At 31.0% G+C, this 27,427-nt stretch overlaps 1 protein-coding gene across 1 annotated transcript in view; it reads left to right on the plus strand.

Moving 5' to 3' along the window:
* LOC119616093 (cadherin-related tumor suppressor) overlaps positions 1-27,427 on the plus strand; it is a 312,639-nt gene that overhangs the window by 243,045 nt on the left and 42,167 nt on the right. The window contains exons 2-5 of the mRNA XM_037972269.1: positions 8,517-8,825; positions 17,907-18,140; positions 18,248-18,449; positions 24,162-24,562. Coding sequence (XP_037828197.1) covers positions 8,517-8,825; positions 17,907-18,140; positions 18,248-18,449; positions 24,162-24,562 — 1,146 coding nt within the window. The remainder of the gene's footprint in view (positions 1-8,516; positions 8,826-17,906; positions 18,141-18,247; positions 18,450-24,161; positions 24,563-27,427) is intronic.

Raw genomic sequence — 27,427 nt, forward strand, 5'->3', positions numbered from 1 at the left:
TAGGTGTATTTCTTCGGATTTGATGTATATCCTTTCAAACTAACTAACTAAAGGGTGTCTTGTGCGTTTTTCATTGAAAGAATGGCACAATAACTTGATCCCACTACATTATTGGATTTTCATAAATTTTTAGCCTCTTGAAGAAAGAATCTGAGGATACCGCTTTTGATAAAACCTAAAGGAGTTATTACTGGTACAGCATTGGGGATATCAAGCGTAGATCCTGTTCTGGCAAGCTCGTCTTCCTGTCCATTTCCATAATGGACCCTATGCGCAGTGATCCAAATAAGCGTAATGTCAGACAGGCGACCCAGCCTTGACAGATCTTTCTTACATTGTCGGACTAATAGGAAAGAAGTGCCGCTTGGCTTACTACAAAAATTCCTATATTTTGCCACGAATATTGGGATCATATAGCACCTTACAGGCTGACATTATCGCAAATATTTCAGTCTGAAAAATACTACAGTTGTTACAAATGCGGTGAGAGAATCAACACCGCAATTCATTTTAGAACCATCAGTAATAATTCTGGTGGTGTATTTGCTAGGAAGGAAACTCTATGAAAACTCTATGAAAATCCATACGTGGGGTAATCTAGTGGGAGTGTTATGTTCTTCATCTTCTTGATTTTTAGCAGTTAGTTTTAGAACCATCTATAAAGATTCTAGTGGTGTATTCGCTAGGAAGGATACTCCTATACCATTCGCTCCTAGAAGGAACTCAGACTTTGAAAACTCTACGAAAATCCGTACGTGGGGTAATCTAGTGGGAGTGTTATATTCTTCATTTTCTTGATTAAATTTATAGTCTTTCAACCCCATAACTAGTCTTTAGAAGACTATGAGCAGAAGCATGTATCTCACCATATCTATGTATCTATTCCATATCAAGTCTTGCCACATAATCCACTCCAGAATGAACACCGCAATTCATTTTAGAACCATCTGTAAAGATTCTGGTGTTGTATTCGCCAGGAAGGATACTCCTACACTATTCGCTCCTAGAAGGAACTCAGACTTTGAAAACTCTATAAAAATCCGTACGTGGGGCAATTTAGTGGAAGTGTTATGTTCTTCATCTTCTTGATTTTTAGCAGTTAATTTTAGAACCATCTATAAAGATTCTGGTGGTGTATTCGCTAGGAAGGATACTCCTACACCTTTCGCTCCTAAAAGGAACTCAGACTTTGAAAACTGTATGAAAATCCATACGTGGGGATTAAATTTATAGTCTTTCGTCCCCATAACTAGTCTTTAGAGGACTATGAGCAGAAGCATGTATCTCACCTGATTGTATTCCATTGCTATTCTTGCCACATAATCCCTTTTTAATGGAACTGCATCCTTATCTATAAGCTTTCTAGTAATTAGTCTTTATCAAACCAAAATCTAGACCGTTGATCCCACATGTAAAAAACCTAAGAACAGCTTGATTGACGCCATCGTACCTCGAAGATATAATGCAGCTTTTTAGTGTAATTGATCTCAAAAGAATCAAATCCTTAAAGAACCATGACAGACTGAGTATACTCCGGATGTTAACAAATATTGTATGACAAACATATGTAAATATACTCACAATTGGTGTTGTGTCCAATTGTACTATCAAACTTGTTTAAAATAAGGAAAATTTTATCTGAGATCAATTGTTTTTCTTTTTTTAGTGATATTGTACTTGGTTCTAGATCTTAAATTATAACATCATTTTAATCTCTTAAATTTTCAAATTCTATACTATAACTAACAATTAAGTACCGTAATTATTCAATTCCCCAAAAATTCTACTTAAACAGTTGAAACACTTACTCTTTGTAAACCCACTTAATAACAAAATCCACAGGACTTTTGCTGAAAAAAAAAAAAAAAAAAAAACACATTGAACAAGTTTTAAAATAAATATTTCAAATATTTTTACCAAGAATACTCCATTAAAAAATGCGAAATAAAAAAAATACATTAAAATAAATGAGTTTCACACCATGTTCTCTACTTAAAGTAAGCAACAAAAAAAAACACAACAATATATGTAAAATTATAAAAATTAAATCAGATTTAAAAAGACGTTAAGACATACAGATAAAAAAAAAATAACTTACACCATACTAAACGTTGACCTACATTGTAAAACATAATATTAACAGCAATCAACACATTTCAAAAAAAAAAAAAAAAAATAACAACAAAAAACACAAAAATAACACCAGCATAACACAGACTTTTAACTTTAGTAACAACATGGCTCATAACCCTCTCTAAAAGCCAAAAATTTATGCCAAAGTGGTAAATAGTAATTTAAGGCTTACAAACAAGCTGCTGTTAATATGGATGGATGTATAAACGATATATTTTGAAAAAAAAAACAGCTCATTTAAATTAGCATAAGGAAGCCGGTATTTGGAAAGCTATTTTAAACATAAAACACCATACAGCTGAAATTTTATTTAAAAACATAAACAATTTTAAAAACAATTTTATGCTATAATAAATTAAATTTCAAGAGAATCTTATAAGAAATAGTTTTTCATTTATTTAATCCTTTATAATAATGTATTAACTTAACATTAAATGTTTAATAAAGTAATTTAGTTTGTATGTTTTTATTTTATTACCAGCCACGACACAAAACTCCAGCACCAAATGATTGACATAATACTCGATTGTCAAAATGTCACCAAAAATTTTGTGGCTGCTTGTTATGGTTGTTGATATTTTAACGTGGTATTTGTTTTTTCCTTATTTCTCTTGTCTATTTCTTTATGTTTTTGCAACTTATACAAACAGCTCTAATAGAGACACTTTTAAAAGCCAGGCATTACCAGCTAAAAGGCCCCCTCAATTTAAACAAAAATCACTATTCATTTATACAAGTATTAATTTCTTAATGCCCAGCTCTGCTGTTAAAATCATGATCAGGCATGTTTAGTTAAAAAAAAATAAAATGTATAATATAAAATTTAGCACATAGATTACAATCTGTTAAAGCATAGATTGACTTCAAGGTTTTTATTACTTAGATTTCGTTGACGTTTAGTTATGTTGCAAAAAGGCGAAACAAAATTGATACAAAGACGACAGAGTAAAATAAACAACAACAACAACAAAAAAACGGAATTATAAACATTTGTTTTTCATTGAATTAGTTGCATATTAAAGCATGCAACATTTGAAGATTTGTATCTTATTTGCTTTTCAGTCAATTCGACTAGTGTCATTTTAATGTCTTTTTTTCGGTATTTTATATAAAAAAAAAAACAAAATAAATGTATGAGTTGTTTTTTTTCTTGTGTATTTGTTTGAAGTCAAAATGTTAAATAATTCTTTATTATGTCGATTTATGATAATCTGTGTAGTCATAGAATGTTAAATGTGGGAAAATAATATTTATCATATTTATATTTACGTTTTTGGGCTTAACAAGTTATTAAATAAAAATGTATTTGTAATAATTCAAAAAAAATGTTTATGGGGAAAAATAATTTTGTTTATTTCAAAAATATAATATATTGGTAGCAAGTTTGTGTCTTAAGTCTTTTGTTTTACTTGATATATGTATGTAAATGCATACTGATATGAATTGTAAAAAAAAACTGTACACTAGACCGACATAGTTATTTGGCTTTACTATCTATATCTGAGTTTATTTCGTCCTTTTAATAACCGCTCCTGGTATCTCAGAAATATCACAAATATTTGGAAGGCATGTTAATAGCGGTGGAATCATTTAAATATGAGAGACTAAAATGTATGAGGAAGAAGTCCTTATATATGGAGAAAATAATTTTGTTTATACTAAAAATATAATGTATTGGTAGCAAGTTTGTGTCTTAAGTCTTTTGTTTTACTTGATGTATGTAAATACAAACTTAACATACTGATATGAATTGTAAAAAAATACTGTACGCTAGACCGATATAGTTATTTAGCTTGAATGTTTATGTATATAAAACGTCTTTGCTACGTATCGTGTTATATCTGCGCTTATTTTCGTCCTTTAAATAACCGGTATCTCAGGAATACTACAATTATATGAAAACATTCCAACTGCAGTGAAATCATTCGAATTTGAGAAACTAAGAAAGAAATCCTTATGGTGAGTAAATCTAATATTTTACCTATTATGTCTGATATACCAATCGATTTGTATGTAAACATCGATTTTACATATTTTCTGTTCAAAAAACGTAAACGTTACACAAAATTACCCATATCATTTCGAGTCAAGTGACCCAGCTTTTAAAATCAATGTCTTCCGAATTTGATTAAATTTTCACCACGGTTCGTACTATTGGATAGTAGGCCAGACACAAATTTCAATTGGCTCAGAACTGCCTGCCTAAGAGGGGGTCAAAGTTGGACATTTTGATCTTACAGGGTTTTATTCAAATGAGTGTAACTTTTCACTTATTGGTTCTAACAAAACTTGTCCAAAGGAGTTCAGATAACTATTTCTTCATTGTTTCCTTGTATAACCAAAATGTACAAGTATGACCACCTCTAAGTCCAGCAGTTCTGGACCGATATCGCTGAAAATTTATGCCTGACCTACTATACAATAGTACTTATCATTTCGCCAAAATCGATTTTTTGAGTTGGGTCACTTGATATGAAATTGCCCATATACAAAATGAGTGATTGATTCACCCTAAACCACTATAGTGTCAATGTGTTGATTGTAATGCAGAGAATGAAAGGTCCCATACAAATTTCTATATCTGCGTCCACACAGACATGTGTGTCCCACCATGTAAACCCAGTGATCAAATTACAGATCGCAATTTTGAAGATAATTGTATGAAATTTGCTAAGTGATCTATTGTATTGGTGGTTTAAATTGATCCATCATTTTGTCCTCCTAACATTGAACTAGGAACTACTTACAAAGCTTTAAATCTCATAACATTGTATAATTATGTATACAATTTTTAATGAGAATAACCTAGGACGCTTACTAAAAATGAACTTAGATTTTAGGTGAGTTAAACATGTTTCCGATCGCATACCAAAAACACATTTTTTCTGGAACTCTAAGACACTAATCTCAAATAGAGCAAATATCAATCGTGGCTACACTGATGACTCTAAACTAGGGGACAAAACGTCCTTGAGGTTTTACATTGAATACTAGCATCTGGCTGATCACAACACTAGCTTCCAGTAAGTCCTTGTTATAAGGAATTATTTAAACTGGATTATAAAATATATTATACCAACAAAGTTTAATATATATACCGATAGCCAGAAGGCATTTAGAGCGATATACATAAAATGAATAGGTTAAATATAAAAACTGTATTGGACAGTAAGAGAGCCTAATCGAACTCTTTCAGAGGCAAATTTTACATCTTATACGTTCGAGGTCATAAAAGAAATGGAATTCGAGGAAGTTAACCTAACGAAGCAAAACCGTTAAACACAACGATGACTAACTTAAGAAGAGAGTAACAAATGCCACTAAGAATAATGCAGCAATGGCTGCAACCACTAAGATCCTATAGTGTAACCGAAACGAGAGGAGCAAGTTTGAAGTTAGTATGATGATATGCATTCTGAGTGGATACATATGATTACGAGCACATCTATACAAAATTTGACGAGTATATTCAAATGAATGTAGAGCATACGAAGAGGAGTGAAACATTGGAACACTGCCATTGCCTGGCTTTTGTCGAGATTAGATCCAATTATCTTGCTTTAAAGGGCAAAGGAGCTCGAGATAGTTAACCTGACAAACGCAAAACCATTCGACGCAACAAAAGCTGAATAAAAAATATGATTGAGAGAATCCCATAAGGTCTCTTGGAATAATGAAACCGTGTGTAGAACCACAAAGATCCTATGGGTGACCCTGATAAGAATAAGACGGGAAATCTCCTCAAAATGAGCAAGTCTGAAGTTAGTATGATGGTACGTATTCTGAGTGGACACATAGGATTACGAGCACATCTATACAAAATTGGCCTCGCGGATTCAGACGAATGTAGAGCATGTGGAGAGGACAGTGAAACTCTGGAGCACTTTCTTTACCACTGTCAGGCATTCGTCCGATTCAAGTATCTTGGAAGTGATGTTATTCCGGAAATAACATTCCTGACTAACACTGATTGGAAAATTCTTAGGAATAACGTCCAGGAAACTATGTTTCTGAACATTGAAATGTAATATACTCAGTGAACAATTTTTTTTTCATGAAAAAGAGCTTACAACAGGCCCGATAGTGGCCTAGGTGTATTTCTTCGGATTTGATGTACTATACATCCTCCTATCAACCTAACTTAACCTAAATATCTTGCAAGCGATATTTTTCTAGATATAGAATCTCTTACGAACATTGTTTGGAAAATTTTAGGAATTACCAAAAGTGCGCTATTAATCAATCATACTTAATAACTAAGTAATAACATAACATATGACTAAAAGAAGTTTAATTTTCTAAAAAAAAAACAACAAAACAAATTCAATGTTTTAAAGAGATATTTTGGAATTTTTTCTCAAAACATTTTGTTATATAATTGTCCTTTTCAATCGAATAAGAAATTCAATACTGATAATATGTGGTATACCCTGTGTTCTAATCAATAAAATATTGCGGAAATAAATGAATCACAAGTTCGCTTCTTAAGTCTTTTGATTATTAAAGCCCTAGCATAGAAAAAATATAAATTCACTTTAATCACAAATTACGAAATTATATAAGTTTTAAATATATTAAGGTTAACAAATTCACTTAATGAAATTTCTATTGTTGTATGTTTCTTCAGCATTTTTATAACCTAATGCAAGTTCCTTTCCTAAGTCTTTTGTTTTATCTTAATATTCTACCATAAGAAATAACATTTACACACCAATTGTAAACTTCTATTAAAGGTTTATTATTTAATACATAAATTCATTAAGATTTCCCTTAAATTACACATAAACAAATTTTTGTTCACAAACAACGATTGTCAATCATTTGTTTGAAAGACAGCCAATGATAAATAAACAGACAAAATACCACACAGACAAAACATTAAGTTTAGTTTCAAACAAAAAAAAAAACTAATATATTTATGTTTATAATAAAAAGACAATTTTACCACACATTTATATACGAAAAAAAAAACCTAAAACAGCAATAAATACAACTTATACGCATGCAAGCAGTGGTGTATAGTTTGTGGAGTTGAGTAGCAAAGTTAAAGTTGTGGCAGTATGTAGTTACAAATGACGCATTATACGCATGCAGCTGTATAAATGGAGTGTTATTTTTAAGTAAAAATAATAAAGAAAAAAAAAACGGCAGCATTTGCAACAAATACAGTAACAACAGCAACAACATATAAAGCAATATAGCCAATGTAGCGTGGTGGTACTGGTAATAGCATTAGTTTAATAGTTACAAATGTGGTTTAGTTGCTTGAAAGCTAAACGAACATGAATATTTTAATATTTCTTTTTTTTTTCGCTCAACAATTTTTTCTTTAATATAAATTTATCTATATTTTTGCAGTTAGACACATGGCATCCATATATAACAAATACGACAAAAATAAAAGTTGTTATTTCCTTTTAAAGGCTTTTTTGTATTAGATTTTCTTGAAATGTTATTGTAACTGCTAGAGCTTTTTTTGTTTTAGTTTTATTGTGTCGTTGTTGTGCTTGATTGTGGCTGTAACGAAATAAAAAACTAAAAACTTAAAACTGAAAACGTTAAAGCTGTAATTATATTATTACTTCAATAACAATTTTCAACATAAGTTTTGTGATACATACAAACATTCAATAATGTTGATGTTTCTGTTGCTGTTGTTGTTACTGTTGATGATGATGACGACGATGACGATGATGTGGACAACAACAAACGACAACAATGATGATGTATCACTCAGTTAAGGCGCTGTCTATGGTGGCTACTGCAAGTACGTGCCCCTTATAAAAGTACAAAAAAAAAAAACAGATGGACATTCAAACAAACTAAACAGGCAACAAAATGAACAAACATTCATACATTTCTTTGTTACACTCTTGAAGTTTTCTTTTTTCCTACCAAATGCATAGTACTTGCAACTTTTCAAAACAATCTTGAAAAAAAAAAGAAAAATAAAAGTAACAAACCATCTCATCATATGTATGGACCATACCTCACTTCACTTCACTCACTTACTTACAATATTGTTGTGGTTGTTTCTGTTTTTGTTCCTAAACTTATATTGTGTTTTTGGTGTTGTGTGGCATGATGGACAACATCACTTTTGATGCCTTGTGTTAAGCTGTTGAGAAGCAGTTGAAAAAAAACCGATTGTTGTGTGATTTTACAGTTGATAGCATTTAACGTTTTTTTTGTGTATAATTGAATTAAAAAAATATGGTTGGGACACAAGCTTTTACTTAATGTTTGCAGATGTTGCCTTTTTTATACATGTTGCTACATACACTTATTTATAATAAGTTTATTGAAAATCATAAAAAAATAATTTAATGTTTATGTTTTATTTATCTTTTTCTTTAATTTTTTGTTTTCTTCTTTTGTTACAGCTTAAAGTTATGATATTGGATAAAAATGATAGTCCTCCTGTTTTTCGGGATTTACCTTTGTCGTTTAATGTGAGTGAGGACTTAACAGCTGGTCATCTAATTGCTACCATACGTGCCTCAGATCCAGATACTTTGGGCTCTTTGACATTCTCTCTTGTCAACGGTGATGATAGTAAATTTTTTCTGGAGCGTGATACTGGTAAACTGCGTTTAAAGGAAGCTTTGGATCGTGAGATTAAAGAAAATTATCAGTTGAAAGTTCGTGTCAGTGATGGTGTGCAACATACAGAGACTATTGTTGAAATAACGGTAAGATGATGAAATAAATTAATTGATTTATAAAGAGTTTATTGTTAAAAGTTTTTTAAAATCTGTTTAGAAAGTTTAAGAATTTGTAATTTTTATTTAGAGAAATTAAATCTTGAAAATCAATACAAAAATAACATCAATGTTAAATATAATGTTATACTCTTCCCAGCAAAAAAGAACTTCCAAAGAAGCAAAAAATGGGTACAATTTACTCTATGAAAGTACTGAAAAAGACCTACACAAGTGATGAATTTAACATAGGCTTGCCATAGGAGGGATGCTCGTTTTACTTGATTTCAAATTCACTATTTTTCACTCTCAAGAAGTTTTTTTGGAAGTTACTTGGGCTTGAAATTGCAGTATTAAATATTACAACTAATTTGATTTAAATAATATTGACAATAATAAGGGAAATAGACACATTTAATATAAAAGCCCAAAAATAATATTTTGTAACTCATATCATACTCATACTTAAATATAAGAACAGAAAATTATATATTTAGCATTAAAGAATATTTACTTAATTATAATTATAATTACTTTCGCTTCTTCGGAAGTCATTAAACATTACTTCCACAGAAAGTAAAGTATTCACCTAGTGCTACTTTGAAGTGGTGATAAATGTTTTTGGGAGTACTCCGTTTTATTTTAGTTAGTTAGTTAGTTAGTTAGTTAGTAGTTAGTTAGTAGTTAGTTAGTTAGTTAGTAGTTAGTTAGTTAGTTAGTTAGTTAGTTAGTTAGTTAGTTAGTTAGTTAGTTAGTTAGTTAGTTAGTTAGTTAGTTAGTTAGTTAGTTAGTTAGTTAGTTAGTTAGTTAGTAGTAGTAGTTAGTTAGTTAGTTAGTTAGTTAGTAGTTAGTTCGTTAGTTAGTTAGTAGTAGTTAGTTAGTTAGTAGTTAGTTAGTTAGTTAGTTAGTAGTTAGTTAGTTAGTTAGTTAGTTAGTTAGTTAGTTAGTTAGTTAGTTAGTTAGTTAGTTAGTAGTTAGTTAGTTAGTTAGTTAGTTAGTTAGTTAGTTAGTTAGTTAGTTAGTTAGTTAGTTAGTTAGTTAGTTAGTTAGTTAGTTAGTTAGTTAGTTAGTTAGTTAGTTAGTTAGTGTTAGTTAGTTAGTTAGTTAGTTAGTTAGTTAGTAGTTAGTTAGTTAGTTAGTTAGTTAGTTAGTTAGTTAGTTAGTTAGTTAGTTAGTTAGTTAGTTAGTTAGTTAGTTAGTTAGTTAGTTAGTTAGTTAGTTAGTTAGTTAGTTAGTTAGTTAGTTAGTTAGTTAGTTAGTTAGTTAGTTAGTTAGTTAGTTAGTTAGTTATTTAGTTAGTTAGTTAGTTTGTTAGTTAGTTTTAGTTAGTTTAGTTAGTTTTAGTTAGTTAGTTAGTTAGTTGGGAATCGTCCCCGTTTTTCTTCACTCACAATTAAATCCACCGCGAAGAGTTATGTAAATAAATTGTAAACGTTTTAATTTCAAAAGATTTGTATAACATCTTTTTTTCACTCTATAATAAATTAAATTGTGTTAATTTTACAGAAAGTCAAGAAACAATATAAATAAATTATTTATTTACAAAATAACCACTATATATTCATTAAACACACATTTATTTTCCTAAATGAAGTGCAAAGTGTGAATAATGTAACCTTAATAAATTTACAAATAAAACTTTTAGTTAAATATCTTACAAAAGAAAAAAATCAGAAAAAACCAGACACACACAAATAAGCTACAAATTCCATTAATATACAACAAAATACCCATCAAAACAAAAATTACGAAATACGTACAACAATACATATAAAGAAAAGAAATAAGATTTTAAATGAAATTAAACTGAAAAAAATCAAGGTAGATTTTAAGCAGAAATCACATAAATTTCAATTTGGTTTCATCTTGTATTTATGGTGTTAAAAATGGTTTCCAATATACACTAAAGTCTTTGCGCAAAAAAAAAAAACAAATCTCTGTGAAAGAGTGTGTCACATAAACAAAAAAATTAAATTTTATTTTATTTTAGTCTGTTAGTTTGTGTGCCAAAATCCTTTAATTTTATACGGCTTTTTGTAGTACGGTTTAACTTGTAAACTATACAAAAGACCTTGAACAATTTTTACTTTTTTTTTTGGTCAGAAAAAGAAATAAAGTGCAAAAAACATTAAGAACAACAAAAACAACCACAACGACGATAACAACAATAACAAAAGGAATATGAGTATTTAAATATAACAACAGAAAAGACATCCTTTAAATAAGAAATAATAAAATATTGAAAATGTATTAAAGTTGTATGTTTAACACTTATGAATCATGCATGCATACATACATATAGAAGAGTACACAAAATCCATAGTGCCATTTATTTAACTCAACTACATATGTATGTATGTGTATATTTTGAAGTGTATCTGTGTGTATGTATGCATAACACTTTTATTTGTTTATTTAGATGAGTAGATGAAACGTTACGTTTTGCTAAGTGGACATGTTATGAACACTTCAGTTGGCAGCTCCAACACTATGTCGAGTTTTACATACCAATAATATTAACATAAACATGTTGTAGGTTAAGGTATGGCATTGTTGTTGTTTAATTTTCAAACATGTGGTCGAATTTGAAAATGCGCTACAAAAAAATTCATAATAAACCCATATTGACCTACGTCTCTTTAGTTTGGTGGCAAAAAGTAGAACAGGTCACAACTCGGGCTTCTTTGGACATGATATATCGTCTCATCTGTGTCTCTTGGAATGAGAACTTGTCCCACATATGGGTGCAATATGGCATATTCCACCACTGCACATTCTTATCAAGGAAGAAGCTTGCGGATCAGCAATTCGCCTAACAGGTATTGCCAACTTGAAAACTGGGTACTTGGTTGCACATATGAGAATACTCTAATTCCCGACTGTGGGTCACCAACTATGGTTTTCGATAGATCATTTGAGGTTATTATACCGAATAGGGACTTATGGACTGATCAAACTTGGTGGCAAGAAAAAGCTGATCAAGTTTGGTTCACAAATGGGTCCAAACAAATAAACGGCGAAACGGCATTTGTCACCCCAATTTCCAAGAGGCCATCCCCCTTGGAGACTATCCTTCAATCTTTCCAGCAGAAATATATGTTATCTTTATTTGTGCTAGGGAGTGCTTTAGGAGAAGAAACAAGGGATTAAGAATTTTTATAATGTCGGATAGCCAAGCACCACTCAACCCTTATTTTCATACAAGGTAAGGTCGGGTGTTGTAATGGACTACTTGACTTCACTCAATGAGTAAGGTAAACAAAATAAAGTGACTTTATGTTGGGTACCTGGTCATGACGGTCACTTTGAAATAAAAGGGCAGACTGCCTAGCAAATAGGGGCGCTCGTCGCCAGCTAATCGGCCCTGAGCACTTCTTTGTTATTCCCCAAATATGACTCTTGGGTGAAATCGAAATTTATTCGCCATTGGGACAAAAAGTTTCATTACACTGTCAAAGGGAAAATCCCAAAAGCTACTAGCGCTCAATAAAAGCGATCTCAGAGTACTAACGGGATTAACTGGAACTGGAACTTGGACATTGTGGTCTCAGATACCATCAATTCATTCTAGGCAACTTTTCAACGAATTTATGCAGATTCTGTAGACAGGATTCAACCCCTCACCAACTAAACCAGTTACCTTCGTGTCTGAACTAAAACTTGTATGGTGAACCAATGGGTTGCACCAAAGATCCACAAAAAGGTCGCAGTGCTTTGTGCCCCTTCAATCTAATCTAATCTAATCTAATATAATCTAGTCTTTTTCTTATGACACTTTTAAGAATAGTCAGATATCATCCCGCTCGTTTTAGAATGATATTGTATGTTTTGCAACGTTTTCTTATAATAAATATAAGTCATGGACTGCATTTAACAAGGATTGGATTTTTTTGGAACTTTGTGAAAAACAGGTTCTAAAGCTTTGGTACAAGAGTAGCAGAAAGCTCTTTAGGGAACTTTAAGAGTATCGCTCATCTACAGATACATTAGAAGAGGGAGCAAGAGAAACAGGGTAAAAACGGGTTCCTCAGTATCCTTATATCTCCTAAATTAAAACAAATACAACAAAAATGTTACATATATCATCGTTTATTAAAAAAAAAAAAAATGGAGAGACAGGCGTCTGGTACAATTTAATTTTAATTTAATTCGATAAGGGTAGTGAAGTAAGGTAGTATTAATTCTATTTTATAGGGTGTTTGATATAAAAAGTACGATTTAAGCGCTCTTTCTTTTTATATTGATTTTTTTTTTTTTTTTGTAATTTAAAAATTTGAAATTTTTTCTTAAACTCCAAAAACCTAAAAATATTAACACCACAAGCAACAGAATATTTTCTTTAAGCTAAAGTGTTATTTGTAGGTTGAAGCTTTTTATAAACATTTTATACACCTTAAACAGAGCTGGATACATACAAACAACATACTATATAAATATGTGTTTATAAGTAAATGTGTTTGTGCATTTTTGTAATCCATATTCTGATTTTATCACAATAAAAGCATCTTTACTTTGCTTGAATGTTTTCTTTTTTTTTTTGCCTTTTTCTTGCCAACAGCCATCTCGATTTGACCAAGAAACGTCTGATCATTCCACTAAGCGAGAGTTGATTTTATATTAAATACCGGCTTTTTGTATAGTTACTAGTTATATTTAAAAATGTGTCCATAATATAGTGCTGTCTTTTTGTTTTCGGGCTCCGCACTGAGTTTTTTTAGGCTAGTAGGGGGCGCATAAAATCTTATGGTTGTTGGATGCTGCTGAAACTCTTTTTTTCTCTTATATCCAACTTTTGTTGTGTGTGTCTTAAGCTGTTTGCAGTAAAAACAAAATCATTATAATGAAATAAAGTTTAAGAAAAAGGGAAGCGCATTGAAGTAATCATTGAGGCGTTTTTATTTAACACGTTGCAAGCTATCAAATTACCAAAAACAACACACATACATATGCCAACAATGAAGCAGTCAGTATCCAGGAAAAGATCATATGAAATATATATTTAAACAAGTAAGAAAGTATAGTCGGGCGTGGCCGACCATATGATACCCTACACCAGTTATGAATATTAAATGTGATTTATTTTTCATAATAAAGCATTTATCTTCAATATTCCCTTGTTCCGATACATTTAAGCAATTTATGGATGAAAAACTAATTTTCTGAAAGAGGCTTTATATGGGGGCTAGGGGCAAATATGGACCAAGCCCGATATATGAATATATGAATATATGAATATATTTATATTTACATAATATTTTATTGTGCTGAATTTCATCGCGATATTTGTGTTTATAAGTTAATTTGGGACATTCAAGTAATTTTCTGAAGGGGACTTTGTATGGGAGCTAGGGTCAAATGGGGCCCGATCTTTATGAAATTTGGCAGGGTCATCAAGACTTCTATAAAACTTAGTTGTGCCGTATTTTATCGATATATCTGTATATTTAACATAATTACGAGCTCAGAAGCCCTTTTCGGGGGGTTCTGTTCTATGGGGGCTAGGTGAAATAATGGACCGATTTTAACCATTTTCAATAGGCTTCGTCCTTGGGTCAAATAAAACGTGCGTGCTAAATTTCATCCAATTATCTTGAAAATTGCGACCTGTAGCTTGCGCACAAGGTTTACATGGACAGCCAGCCAGCCAGCCAGCCAGACGGACGGACGGACGGACGGACATAGCTTAATCGACTCAGAAAACGATTCTAAGCCGATTGGTATACTTTAAGGTGGGTCTAGGACGAATATTTTTGTATGTTACAAACATCAGCACAAATCCAATATACCCTCCCCACTAAAGTGGTGTAGGGTATAAAAAAAAACGTAAAAAAATAAACACTCTTTAAACAATGACAGTTTCAACGTAAAATAAATGTTGAAGAACGTAATGCAAAACTTTAGTTCAGTTGAAAACTAGTTCAGTTTCTTGTGTATGAAAATGTCTTTATTCACTCGCTCAAAACTTTATTTAATATTTGTCTATTTTTTTTTATAAAAAAAAAAAAACGCTTAAGATTAAATTCCTTGTATAATTTTTGCAACATTGTAACTACAAATTGTTTTGTACTACAAACTTTGTAAATGTACTTTTTTATTTATTTCTGTAAACACTTTTTCAAAAGGAAAAGAATACTATTGTTGACCTTTTATAGTCTACCGCATAAATTTTCATTACAATTATTTAAATTTTTTTGAATTTTAACGTACGCTTGGACAAAAAAAGCCCTTAACTATTTGCTGGTTTAGAAAAGTACTATGAATTTTTATTTTCAAATGTTGCTAGAGGCCAGGTCTTTTCTTAAGTTTTAACCATATACAAATCATAAAAATGGCTAGCATATAAATAACTTGTATATTTGTAGTTGTAGAAATTGTAAGTGTAAATGGTAAGCTTATTTATTACAGAAATCTGTCTATTGCTGAAAATATAATGGTTTAAATACCTTAAATAGTTTACTGAATAATGTATAGTTCAGTTCTAGTTCAGTTCTAGTTCAGTTCTAGTTCAGTTCTAGTTCAGTTCTAGTTCAGTTCTAGTTCAGTTCTAGTTAGTTCTAGTTCAGTTCTAGTTCAGTTCTAGTTCAGTTCTAGTTCAGTTCTAGTTCAGTTCTAGTTCAGTTCTAGTTCAATTCTAGTTCAGTTCTAGTTCAGTTCTAGTTCAGTTCTAGTTCAGTTCTAGTTCAGTTCTAGTTCAGTTCTAGTTCAGTTCTAGTTCAGTTCTAGTTCAGTTCTAGTTCAGTTCTAGTTCAGTTCTAGTTCAGTTCTAGTTCAGTTCTAGTTCAGTTCTAGTTCAGTTCTAGTTCAGTTCTAGTTCAGTTCTAGTTCAGTTCTAGTTCAGTTCTAGTTCAGTTCTAGTTCAGTTCTAGTTCAGTTCTAGTTCAGTTCTAGTTCAGTTCTAGTTCAGTTCTAGTTCAGTTCTAGTTCAGTTCTAGTTCAGTTCTAGTTCAGTTCTAGTTCAGTTCTAGTTCAGTTCTAGTTCAGTTCTAGTTCAGTTCTAGTTCAGTTCTAGTTCAGTTCTAGTTCAGTTCTAGTTCAGTTCTAGTTCAGTTCTAGTTCAGTTCTAGTTCAGTTCTAGTTCAGTTCTAGTTCAGTTCTAGTTCAGTTCTAGTTCAGTTCTAGTTCAGTTCTAGTTCAGTTCTAGTTCAGTTCTAGTTCAGTTCTAGTTCAGTTCTAGTTCAGTTCTAGTTCAGTTCTAGTTAGTCAGTTCAGTTCTAGTCAGTTCTAGTTCAGTTCTAGTTCAGTTCTAGTTCAGTTCTAGTTCAGTTCTAGTTCAGTTCTAGTTCAGTTCTAGTTCAGTTCTAGTTCAGTTCTAGTTCAGTTCTAGTTCAGTTCTAGTTCAGTTCTAGTTCAGTTCTAGTTCAGTTCTAGTTCAGTTCTAGTTCAGTTCTAGTTCAGTTCTAGTTCAGTTCTAGTTCAGTTCTAGTTCAGTTCTAGTTCAGTTCTAGTTCAGTTCTAGTTCAGTTCTAGTTCAGTTCTAGTTCAGTTCTAGTTCAGTTCTAGTTCAGTTCTAGTTCAGTTCTAGTTCAGTTCTAGTTCAGTTCTAGTTCAGTTCTAGTTCAGTTCTAGTTCAGTTCTAGTTCAGTTCTAGTTCAGTTCTAGTTCAGTTCTAGTTCAGTTCTAGTTCAGTGCTAGTTCTTTTCTCGACTCCTCGTTCTTGTCACAAAACCTACAATACTATAAAATCCATTTAAAATTCAACAGGAAAACTTTAATTGTTTTGCGCGCGCGCAAATTTTTCCTTTGAAATTCAAAATAAGTAGTTTGCCAAACAGTTTTACAACAAAATTAACACCTTTCCCTTTTTACGAGTATATGTATGTACATAGTATGTTTGTATATTTTTTTGTTACTTTATGTAACAATTGTTTTCATTAAGTAAGTTTCTTTAAATCCTAATAAGCTTTAGTTGAGTCTGAAAAAAATCATAAAATCTTTACATGACTCACCCTAAGAGGATGTAAATGTGGTTTTTGTGCAGAGAATTGTTAAAATTTATTAAAAACCAAACCTTTATTCAACTACTTGACATAAGAAAAACAACAATAACAACAGAGAAAATAAAGATGAAAATACGAAAAAAATTATCATAATAAGAAAATAATAATAATAAAAAAGAAACCGTCTATTTGTTTGCTTGCTTCTTTAAGCCAAAAGATTTGCTTAAACATGTACATGTTTTGTTAACACTTTTTTATTTACTTCTTTTGATGTTGTTTTCATACCCTACCGAATGCATAATAAAGTGGGTATTATTAGTTTGTGGTGATATTTGTAATCCACTAAGATAACTATATATCAATAAAACAAAACTTTACTAAATAGTTTTTGATGTATCTTTAACTTCTGAGAATCAATTATTCTTGTCTTATTATCCACTTTCAGCAGGATCATTTTATAATTGATCATAGCTGACATAATTAATATTAGTTGTAATTATACTAAGGGTATCTTATTGTCGGACTTGTCCAACTTTACTTTCTTACTTGTTGTTTTTGTTGTTGCTGTTGTAGTTATTGTTGTGTACTAAACAATATAAGTATTTATAAATTTTAGTTTTTGTTGTTATTGTTATTGCTGTTGATGCTAATGCTGTTGTTGTTGTTGCTGGTTTATTTTATAACTCAACTGTAAGACAACACTCCACTCCAGACAAGTCTCAACAATGTCTGGCAGACGCATGCGTGACATGAATACAAAATGACAGCTGTTTCCACCTATACTTCTTTATACATAATACACTTTTTTCAGCTTATTTTGCGAATACAAAAAGAGGTAAATTTAGGTAAGAATAAAAGTGTTGGAAGGAATATAATATTTTTTAGCAACCACAAAAACCGCACAACAACAAAATAAAGGTTTTTAAAACGCCACATTTGAAGGATTCCAAACACACTTACATACACTTAAAATGGAAAGGGCAAACGAATATTAAACTACATTTAATTTTAAATAATTTTTTAATTTATTTTTATAACAAATTTATTTTGTTGTTTTTATACTTTTGTTTCTTCTAAACAAAAAATGTTACAGATTGTTTTTAAATTTAATATTTTTATTTTGTGTTTGCGACAGGTGACCGACACCAATGACAATCCACCACAATTTGATGTGCCCGTTTATTCATTTGATATACCCGAAAACGCCCCACGTGGCTATCAAGTGGGCATCATTGCAGCGACAGATCCAGACTTGGGCAATAATGCTGTGGTAACATATACCGTAATCTCTGATTGGGCCAATGATGTATTCAGTTTAAATCCTCAAACAGGCGTTTTGACATTGACAGCCCGTTTGGATTATGAAGAGGTAAATAAAATTAAAAATTTTTTTGTTTATTCTTGTTTTCTTTAGAAATATGTATAAACAACAGATTATAATACATTGTTGCATTTTAACCTTATTGTTTTTTTTAGATACAACATTATATTTTGGTAGTACAAGCCCAAGATAATGGCCAACCTAGTCTTTCCACCACCTTGACGGTTTATTGTAATGTTTTGGATTTAAATGATAATCCACCAGTTTTTGATCCTATAAGTTATTCAATGGAGATTTATGAGAATGTTTCAATTGGAACACCTGTTGTGACGGTGATGGCCACAGATATTGATTCAGGTATGTGAAATGTGTTTTTTTTCATATTTGATTATTTTTTCACTTTTTTTATTTATGAGCTATCAATTGGGAAGTATTTTGTAAAAAAAAATAATATTGAAAAAAGTGGAGTTTTGATGTTAACCGTAGAAATTCTTTAGAAATCATTTTGAGTTTTACTTAAGTGAAATTTTTGTTAAGCATGTAACAAAAGCTTTCGAATATTGAAAAATCATTTTTCGAATGAATTAGCAAAGTCTTCAAAATTTTTTAATATATTAAGGTTTTGAGGTTAAAGAAACATGAAAGTGAAAATGTACTTAAATCTTAAAATATAACCATGACAACAGAATTTTTAGTTTGAAAGTTCTATTTAAATTTGAAAATTGTTCCCTTTAATTAAATATTGGAAAATTTCTAAAAAATTTAAGTATTTTAATTTAAAAAATATTTAAACATTCTAAAAATTACACTTTGTTTTTATACCCTACACCACTTTAGTGGGGAGGTTATATTGGGTTTATGCTGATGTTTGTAACGCATAATAATATTGGTCCTATACCCAAATTAAAGTATACCAATCGGTTTAGAATCATTTTCTGAGTCGATTTAGCTATGTCCGTCCGTCTGTCCGTCCATCCATGTAAACCTTGTAATCAAACTACAGGTCGCATTTTTGAATTTGAAAAATTTGGTATGTGATCTTCTATTCTCCCAGGGACGAAGCCTATTGAAAATGGTTAACATCGGTCCATTATTTCACCTAGTCCCCATACAACTGAACCCGGAATAGGGCTTGTAAACCTTGTAATCAAACTACAGGTCGCAATTTTGTTGATAATTCAATGAAATTTGGCACATGATCTTCTATGGTACCGGAGACATAGCCCATTGAAAATGGTTAACATCGGTCCATTATTTCACCTAGCCCCCATAAAACCGAACCCCTGAATAGGGCTTGTAAACCTTGTAATCAAACTACAGGTCGCAATTTTGTTGATAATTCAATGAAATTTGGCACATGTTCGTCCGTCTGTTGGTCCGTCCATGTAAACCTTGTAATCAAACTACAGGTCGCAATTTTGAATTTGAAAAATTTGGTATGTGATCTTCTATTCTCCCAGGGACGAAGCCTATTGAAAATGGTTAACATCGGTCCATTATTTCACCTCATACAACTGAACCCCTGAATAGGGCTTGTAAACCTTGTAATCAAACTACAGGTCGCAATTTTGTTGATAATTCAATGAAATTTGGCACATGATCTTCTATGGTACCGGAGACAAAGCCCATCGGACCATTATTTCACTTAGCCCCCAACCCGACGAATAGGGCTTTTAAACTCATAATTATGTTTAATATACACGCATCTCAAATTGACCATAGCACATATATATGGTCTCAATTGACCATAGCACCTATACAAAGCCCCTTTCAAAATTTGACTTAAATGTCCACAATTTTATTCAACAATAAATGGCTTAAGTATATCTGAGGCAAGGTACAATTCAACTACATGCTTTATTATGAAAACTAAACCACATTTTATTTTTGTAACAGGTGTAGGGTATTATATGGTCGGCATCGTCCGACTATAATTTCTTACAATGATATTAATAATATCATTGACAGCAATTCTATAAATTTTATCTTAAACTAAAATATTTCAAATATATGTTTAAAGTTTAAAATTTCCCAATAATGTAGACAATGCCATAAAGTCCTTTTTATGTTCAATTAAAATAGTTTAGCTTATTATGTTCCATGTTCTAATTCTGTTGGTCATCTACATAATACATATAAAAAGCAGCAAATTATAAACCAATAACACTATATAAAATAGCACAATTTCCATTTAAAGGTGTGCTTTATAAAAATAATATGAATAACTGTTATTTATAATGTTTTTTCTTAACAACAACAACAATCGAAAAAGAAACCACAACAACAAAATTATAAACAACCAAAAACATTTACCGCATATTTAACCGAATGACCGACTAAAAAAACAACAACAACATTTTTGCTATTACTGTTGCTGCTGTTAAACATTGTTTTATAATTTAAGCAACAAGACTTCATCTCAACAAGAAGTTCCCTCTTGGATCGCATTATCACAAGTCAAAAATACTATATAGGAAAACCTTTAATATTTGTAGAAAAGTTTATAGTTGGTATAAAATAGAAAAAGTAATTTTTAGTGATGAAAAATTGAATTTTAAAGCAAAAAAGTAGTTACAACTAGTGTTGTTGCTATAGTAGATAGAGTGAAGAAGAAGAAACAAAAAATTTTAGACACGATTTATGGCTGACACCTTTTTCTTAACATCAATGAAAATAATTTCAATGAAATTTTCATATACAAATATAGTGAGAAGTATTGTAAAGCAAATCTAGATTCTTTTTTTATTCAATTTTATTTTTCTTGAATTGTTACCGTACAACCGCATATAGAAAATTAAGCCAAGTATAGGACTAACTATGAATTAGTTACAACTTAGCATACTTATTTTCTTTTGAAGATTTTTCTTTCTTATACAGCAAAAGAGTGAAGTTAGATTATGAAAGTTTAGAAAAAAATGAGGTTTGGTAAAATTGTTTGAATTAGCTGGTGTGGCCAATGTTAAAATTAAAGAATTCAATGTGGAGTAAAATTCGAAAAATTTTAATTTTATCTAACAGTCAATAAGAAAAGCCTTCATTGGCCGCCCATATTTGGGCTTATATAATTTGCCCTTCAAAAAAAGCCAGCTTACTAATAGTCAGAAGTTTCAAAGCCGATTTGAAGCCGTCCATACTTTTGTCCTTTTTATCAAACTTCTGTTGGTAATCTTAAAAATAGCTCGATAAAATTTGGGAGGCTTAGAATTATTTTACCAAACTCCAATTTATATTATAATGTTCGAAATCAATACGATCTGAACTGAACTAGAACTGAACTAGAACCGAACTAGAACAGAACTAGAACTGAACTAGAACTGAACTAGAACCGAACTAGAACAGAACTAGAACTGAACTAGAACTGAACTAGAACTGAACTAGAACTGAACTAGAACTGAACTAGAACTGAACTAGAACTGAACTGAACTAGAACTGAACTAGAACTGAACTAGAACTGAACTAGAAACTGAACTAGAACTGAACTAGAACTGAACTAGAACTGAACTAGAACTGAACTAGAACTGAACTAGAACTGAACTAGAACTGAACTAGAACTGAACTAGAACTGAACTAGAACTGAACTAGAACTGAACTAGACTACTAGAACTGAACTAGAACTGAACTAGAACTGAACTAGAACTGAACTAGAACTGAACTAGAACTGAACTAGAACTGAACTAGAACTGAACTAGAACTGAACTAGAACTGAACTAGAACTGAACTAGAACTGAACTAGAACTGAACTAGAACTGAACTAGAACTAGAACTGAACTAGAACTGAACTAGAACTGAACTAGAACTGAACTAGAACTGAACTAGAACTGAACTAGAACTGAACTAGAACTGAACTAGAACTGAACTAGAACTGAACTAGAACTGAACTAGAACTGAACGAACTGAACTAGAACTGAACTAGAACTGAACTAGAACTGACTAGAACGAACTAGAACTGAACTAGAACTGAACTAGAACTGGAACTAGAACTGAACTAGAACTGAACTAGAACTGACTAGAACTGAACTAGAACTGACTAGAACTGAACTAGAACTGAACTAGAACTGAACTAGAACTGAACTAGAACTGAACTAGAACTGAGCTAGAACTGAACTAGAACTGAACTAGAACTGACTAGACTGAACTAGAACTGAACTAGAACTGAACTAGAAGCTGAACTAAACTGAACTAGAACTGAACTAGAACTGAAACTAGAACTGAACTAGAACTGAACTAGAACTGAACTAGAACTGAACTAGAACTGAACTAGAACTGAACTAGAACTGAACTAGAACTGAACTAGAACTGAACTAGACTGAACTAGAACTGAACTAGAACTGAACTAGAACTGAACTAGAACTGAACTAGAACTGAACTAGAACTGAACTAGAACTGAAACTAGAACTGAACTAGAACTGAACTAGAACTGAACTAGAACTGAACTAGAACTGAACTAGAACTGAACTAGAACTGAACTAGAACTGAACTAGAACTGAACTAGAACTGAACTAGAACTGAACTAGAACTGAACGAACTGAACTAGAACTGAACTAGAACTGAACTAGAACTGAACTAGAACTGAACTAGAACTGAACTAGAACTGAACTAGAACTGAACTAGAACTGAACTAGAACTGAACTAGAACTGAACTAGAACTGAACTAGAACTGAACTAGAACTGAACTAGAACTGAACTAGAACTGAACTAGAACTGAACTAGAACTGAACTAGAACTGAACTAGAACTGAACTAGAACTGAACTAGAACTGAACTAGAACTGAACTAGAACTGAACTAGAACTGAACTAGAACTGAACTAGAACTGAACTAGAACTGAACTAGAACTGAACTAGAACTGAACTAGAACTGAACTAGAACTGAACTAGAACTGAACTAGAACTGAACTAGAACTGACTAGAACTGAACTAGAACTGAACTAGAACTGAACTAGAACTGAACTAGAACTGAACTAGAACTGAACTAGAACTGAACTAGAACTAGAACTGAACTAGAACTGAACTAGAACTGAACTAGAACTGAACTAGAACTGAACTAGAACTGAACTAGAACTGAACTAGAACTGAACTAGAACTGAACTAGAACTGAACTAGAACTGAACTAGAACTGAACTAGACTGAACTAGAACTGAACTAGAACTGACTAGAACTGAACTAGAACTAAACTGTAACTGATAAGTGTTTTTTTTCAATCCCTTAATATTTTTCAATGCAAAAAGTTTTCCTAAACTATAATTTTCACACGTCTTTTTCAAATATTTTTTGCACTTGTTACAAGTTCAGATAATTGCCTTTAACAAAACATATTAAAATAATTTACTGACAGAACTTTTCATAAACTTATAAGGATATAAATACTTGATCAACAATCCAGGTGGTAGAATTAAAAAAAAATAGATTAGTCTTCTCTAAATCTACAATAATTATACCATCTTACAAACTACTAACAACATGTATTCATTCTTTTAAAAATATTTTCCCTTGGAAACCTTTTGTGGTGCCTTATATAGGTTAAACCAGCTTTTGTAGTCGTCGTACCTTTACCTAAATAGAATTCTCTTTAAATTCAATTGATGTTTGATTCATTTAGCAATTTATCATAATCACAAACAATAGACAACAACTGGCTACAGTAGCTTGAGTGTAATAAAAGAAAATCCTTTATTTAAAAGAAGAAAGCTAAAAAGGTTATATATAGCTAAGAAGTTAACATGTTGATGATAGAATTCGCCAATCTAACAATATTATAGTGAGTGGGAGCTTTCAAAGGCCTTAACACATAAATTCAAAAAAAAAAAAAAAAAAAAAGATGAACTGTTAAGGCGTCATAATTTTCAATGTAATTATCTTGTTGGCTTTTTGCTAAACAATCATATGCACTCACTTATAGAGAAATAAATCTTCTACAAAAAACCACAAAATTCAATATAACCTAAGTAGCTAAATAACTGGCTTATTTGTAACCTATTTTTTGTTTCATTCTTATTTTCTCATTTAATTTCTTTTTCTTTAATAATATTTTTTTTCCTATTTTCTATTTCATATAAACGTACTTATATCAAGGTGATAACGGTCGTATTGAGTATACGATTACATCGGGTGATGATAATAATGATTTTGAAATATTTTCAAACGGTACCATACGTACGCAACGTACATTGGATCGTGAAACAAAAAGTTCATATAATTTAATTGTAACCGCAAGAGATTGTGCCAAAGAATTCCCCATGATGTATGACGATCATAATGATCATGACGGTGATGATGATGATGATGATGACGAAAATAATAATGAAGTACGAGTAAATCAATATCCATCAATGCCATACAATTTACAACGTCAGCGTCGTCAATATTTACAGTATCAACAGCAGCTACAGTTGCAACAATTGCAACAGCAGCAACAACAGCAATATGGTGGTGTAGTTCAGGAGCCACAACAACGTTTATCTTCAACAGTACAGGTAAGTTTAAGTGATTTTTTTAATGTTTCTTTTATTATAGTTTTGTTTAGTTTAACATATGTACCCTACATACATATGTATGTATATAAATGAGGAATTAGTTGGAAAATTTTTGGAAAAATTATTAATGACATATACTATTTTTCAATTTTGCTTAATTTTGGTATACCAAACGTTTTGTGCCAAAACATGTTGCTAAACAAACTTTTTGCATATAAACATTTGCAGCATGTTGTTAAAGTTGAAGATTTCTTAAAATCAACAATATGTGTTTACTTTTCTAAGTTCTTATAAAAAGTTTACTTGAAACAGCTCTCTACGATAACAACATGAATCTAAGTATGTTTCTAAACATACATTATGTATACAAATATTGGCAACATGTTTTTTATGTCTTTTTTCAAATATGTTTTAAACATTTCTAAAGCCATTAATTTAATTACATTTCATTGATAAACTTGTTTAAAATGTTATAAATACAATGTTGCTTTCCTTAATTAACTTAATTTAATCTATTTCTTCTGTTTTATTTTTTTAACATGACACATAAATTTGCTAAAAAAAAACAACTTGAAAAACCATTCAAATTTAGTTGTTTATGATAATGAAATTAAATTAAATATTACTTTGTAGTGTTTTTTTTGTGGCTTAATCACACAATTAAATTTAATGACTAACATGTGGTACACATTTTTTTCTAAAATGTAGCAGCAATATTGTGGATGGATGAATGAAGATAGAAGTTACTGAAATGTTGACTTTTTGGTATTAGAATTATACATACATCGTACTATGTATAAGAATGGCTAATACCCAGTTGAAATTTTAATGCAAATAATCCTATAAAATAATGTCTGTCTGTTTGTCCATGATGAAAACCTTCTCATCAGACTAAAGTTTGTCGCTTTGAAATTTTTTTTAAAACAAGTAAGAAACTATATTCGACTGTGCCGATTCATTTAGGTATTTTATAACTTCTCAAAAATGGGCAAAAATTAATTTTTTTTTTAAATTCAGGACGCGATATCTGATCGCAGATGTAATGGAAAAATTCGGGTTCAGCACGTCTCAATCCTTTTAAAGGTCTTAGAATTTTGACTTTTTTATACCCTCCACCACCATCAGTGGTGATAGAGTGTATATATAAGTTTTTCATTCCATGTTTAAAACCAAGAAATATTCATCTGAGACCCAACAAAGTATATATATTCCGAGTCCTTATCAAATTCGGAGTCGAATTAGCTATGTCCGTCTGTCTGCCTAAAACAGAGCAAAGGTAGTAAACCAAATTCACCGAAAATATTCATTGTTGTTCTAAGCAGTTTGGTATTGAAAATCAGCAAAATTAATTCACAACGTAGGAAGTTATGAGTAAAAATTTCAGACTCCCTCGAAAAAAAATCACGTTTTTTTCTTAATTCTTGAGTAGTTTTCTCAAAAACTACTGAAGATAATTCGATGAATTTTTTTATTTCGTCAAAAATATAGGTATCACCAAATATATAATATAAACAGAAATCATATTGCTAACTTAGATCTGTATCGGCCCATAATTGGTCATAGCTCCTATGTAAGGCCCACTTCCGATAACCACGTAAACATACATTTTTCATTACTAAATAAAGATATCGCTACAAATTCCCTCATGAATGTGTTTAAAGTACATATAAACCACCCTGAGAAATATTTACCGGATCGGTCAATAATTGGTCATAGCTTCCATATAAGGTCCAATTCACATAACGATTTAATAAATAAAGATATTAGAATAATATTCGACATAAATAGCGTTTTATGTATACATATACGACTCTACTAAATTTTTTTCGGATCGGTCCATAATTGGTCATAGCTCCCATAAAAAGCCAACTTCCGATAACCACGTAAATGGACATTTTTCATTACTGAATGAAGATATCGGTATAAAATTCGTCATGAATGTGTTCAAAGTATATATAAACCACGCTGAGAAATATTTTCCGGATCGGTCCATAATTGGTAATAGCTCACATATAAGGTCCACTTTCGAAAATCACTTAAATGTACATAACTAATTAAGAAATAAAGATATTAGAATAATATTCGACATAAATATGTTTTGTGTATACTTATATGACTCAACCAAATTTTTTCCGGATCGGTCTATAATTGGTCATATGTAGCTCTCATATAAGGACCACTTCCGATAAACACGTAAATGGACATTTTTCATTACTGAATGAAGATATCGGTATAAAATTCATAATGAATGTGTTTAAAGTAAATATAAACCATCCTGAGAAATATTTTCCGGATCGGTTCATAATTGTTCATAGATTCCATATAAGATCCACTTCCGAAAATCGCATATTATTAAGTTCTTTATATATACAAATCACTCTCAAATTTATTCTGGATAGGCACATAATTTGTCTCTAGTCTCCGATCTACGGTTCATTTGCGAAAATTACCTAAACACACATAATTCATTGACTAATATATTTGGTGTATATATAAATCATTCTGAAAAACGTTTGGATCAGTCCATAATTGATCAAAGCTCTAATATAAGATCCACTTTCTTAAGTCACTTCATCCAATATATTTTATTAATATATAAGTATATATGGATAAAATTCGACATGGAATATTTTGTGTATGGATACAATTTTAGATCAGTTCCAATCTCGCAATGAACAAAATCCTCAATAAATGAGTTCACATTTAGGACTTTAACTATTTTACAAAATGTAAATAATTGTCATTAAATATACAATTCTTATTCAGCGTCCATGGAATGGTTTCATCATCAATACTTTGCTTTGTGTATCTCTAATTAAATTCCCAGCCCCCTTCAGCTTCTACTTGTCTGTTTTTTGTTTACCA

The sequence above is a fragment of the Lucilia sericata genome, unplaced genomic scaffold, assembly GCF_015586225.1.
Source record: "Lucilia sericata isolate MDLA Ls3-8-SP2 unplaced genomic scaffold, ASM1558622v1 Contig000057F_arrow, whole genome shotgun sequence".
Classification (NCBI taxonomy): Eukaryota; Metazoa; Arthropoda; class Insecta; order Diptera; family Calliphoridae; genus Lucilia; species Lucilia sericata.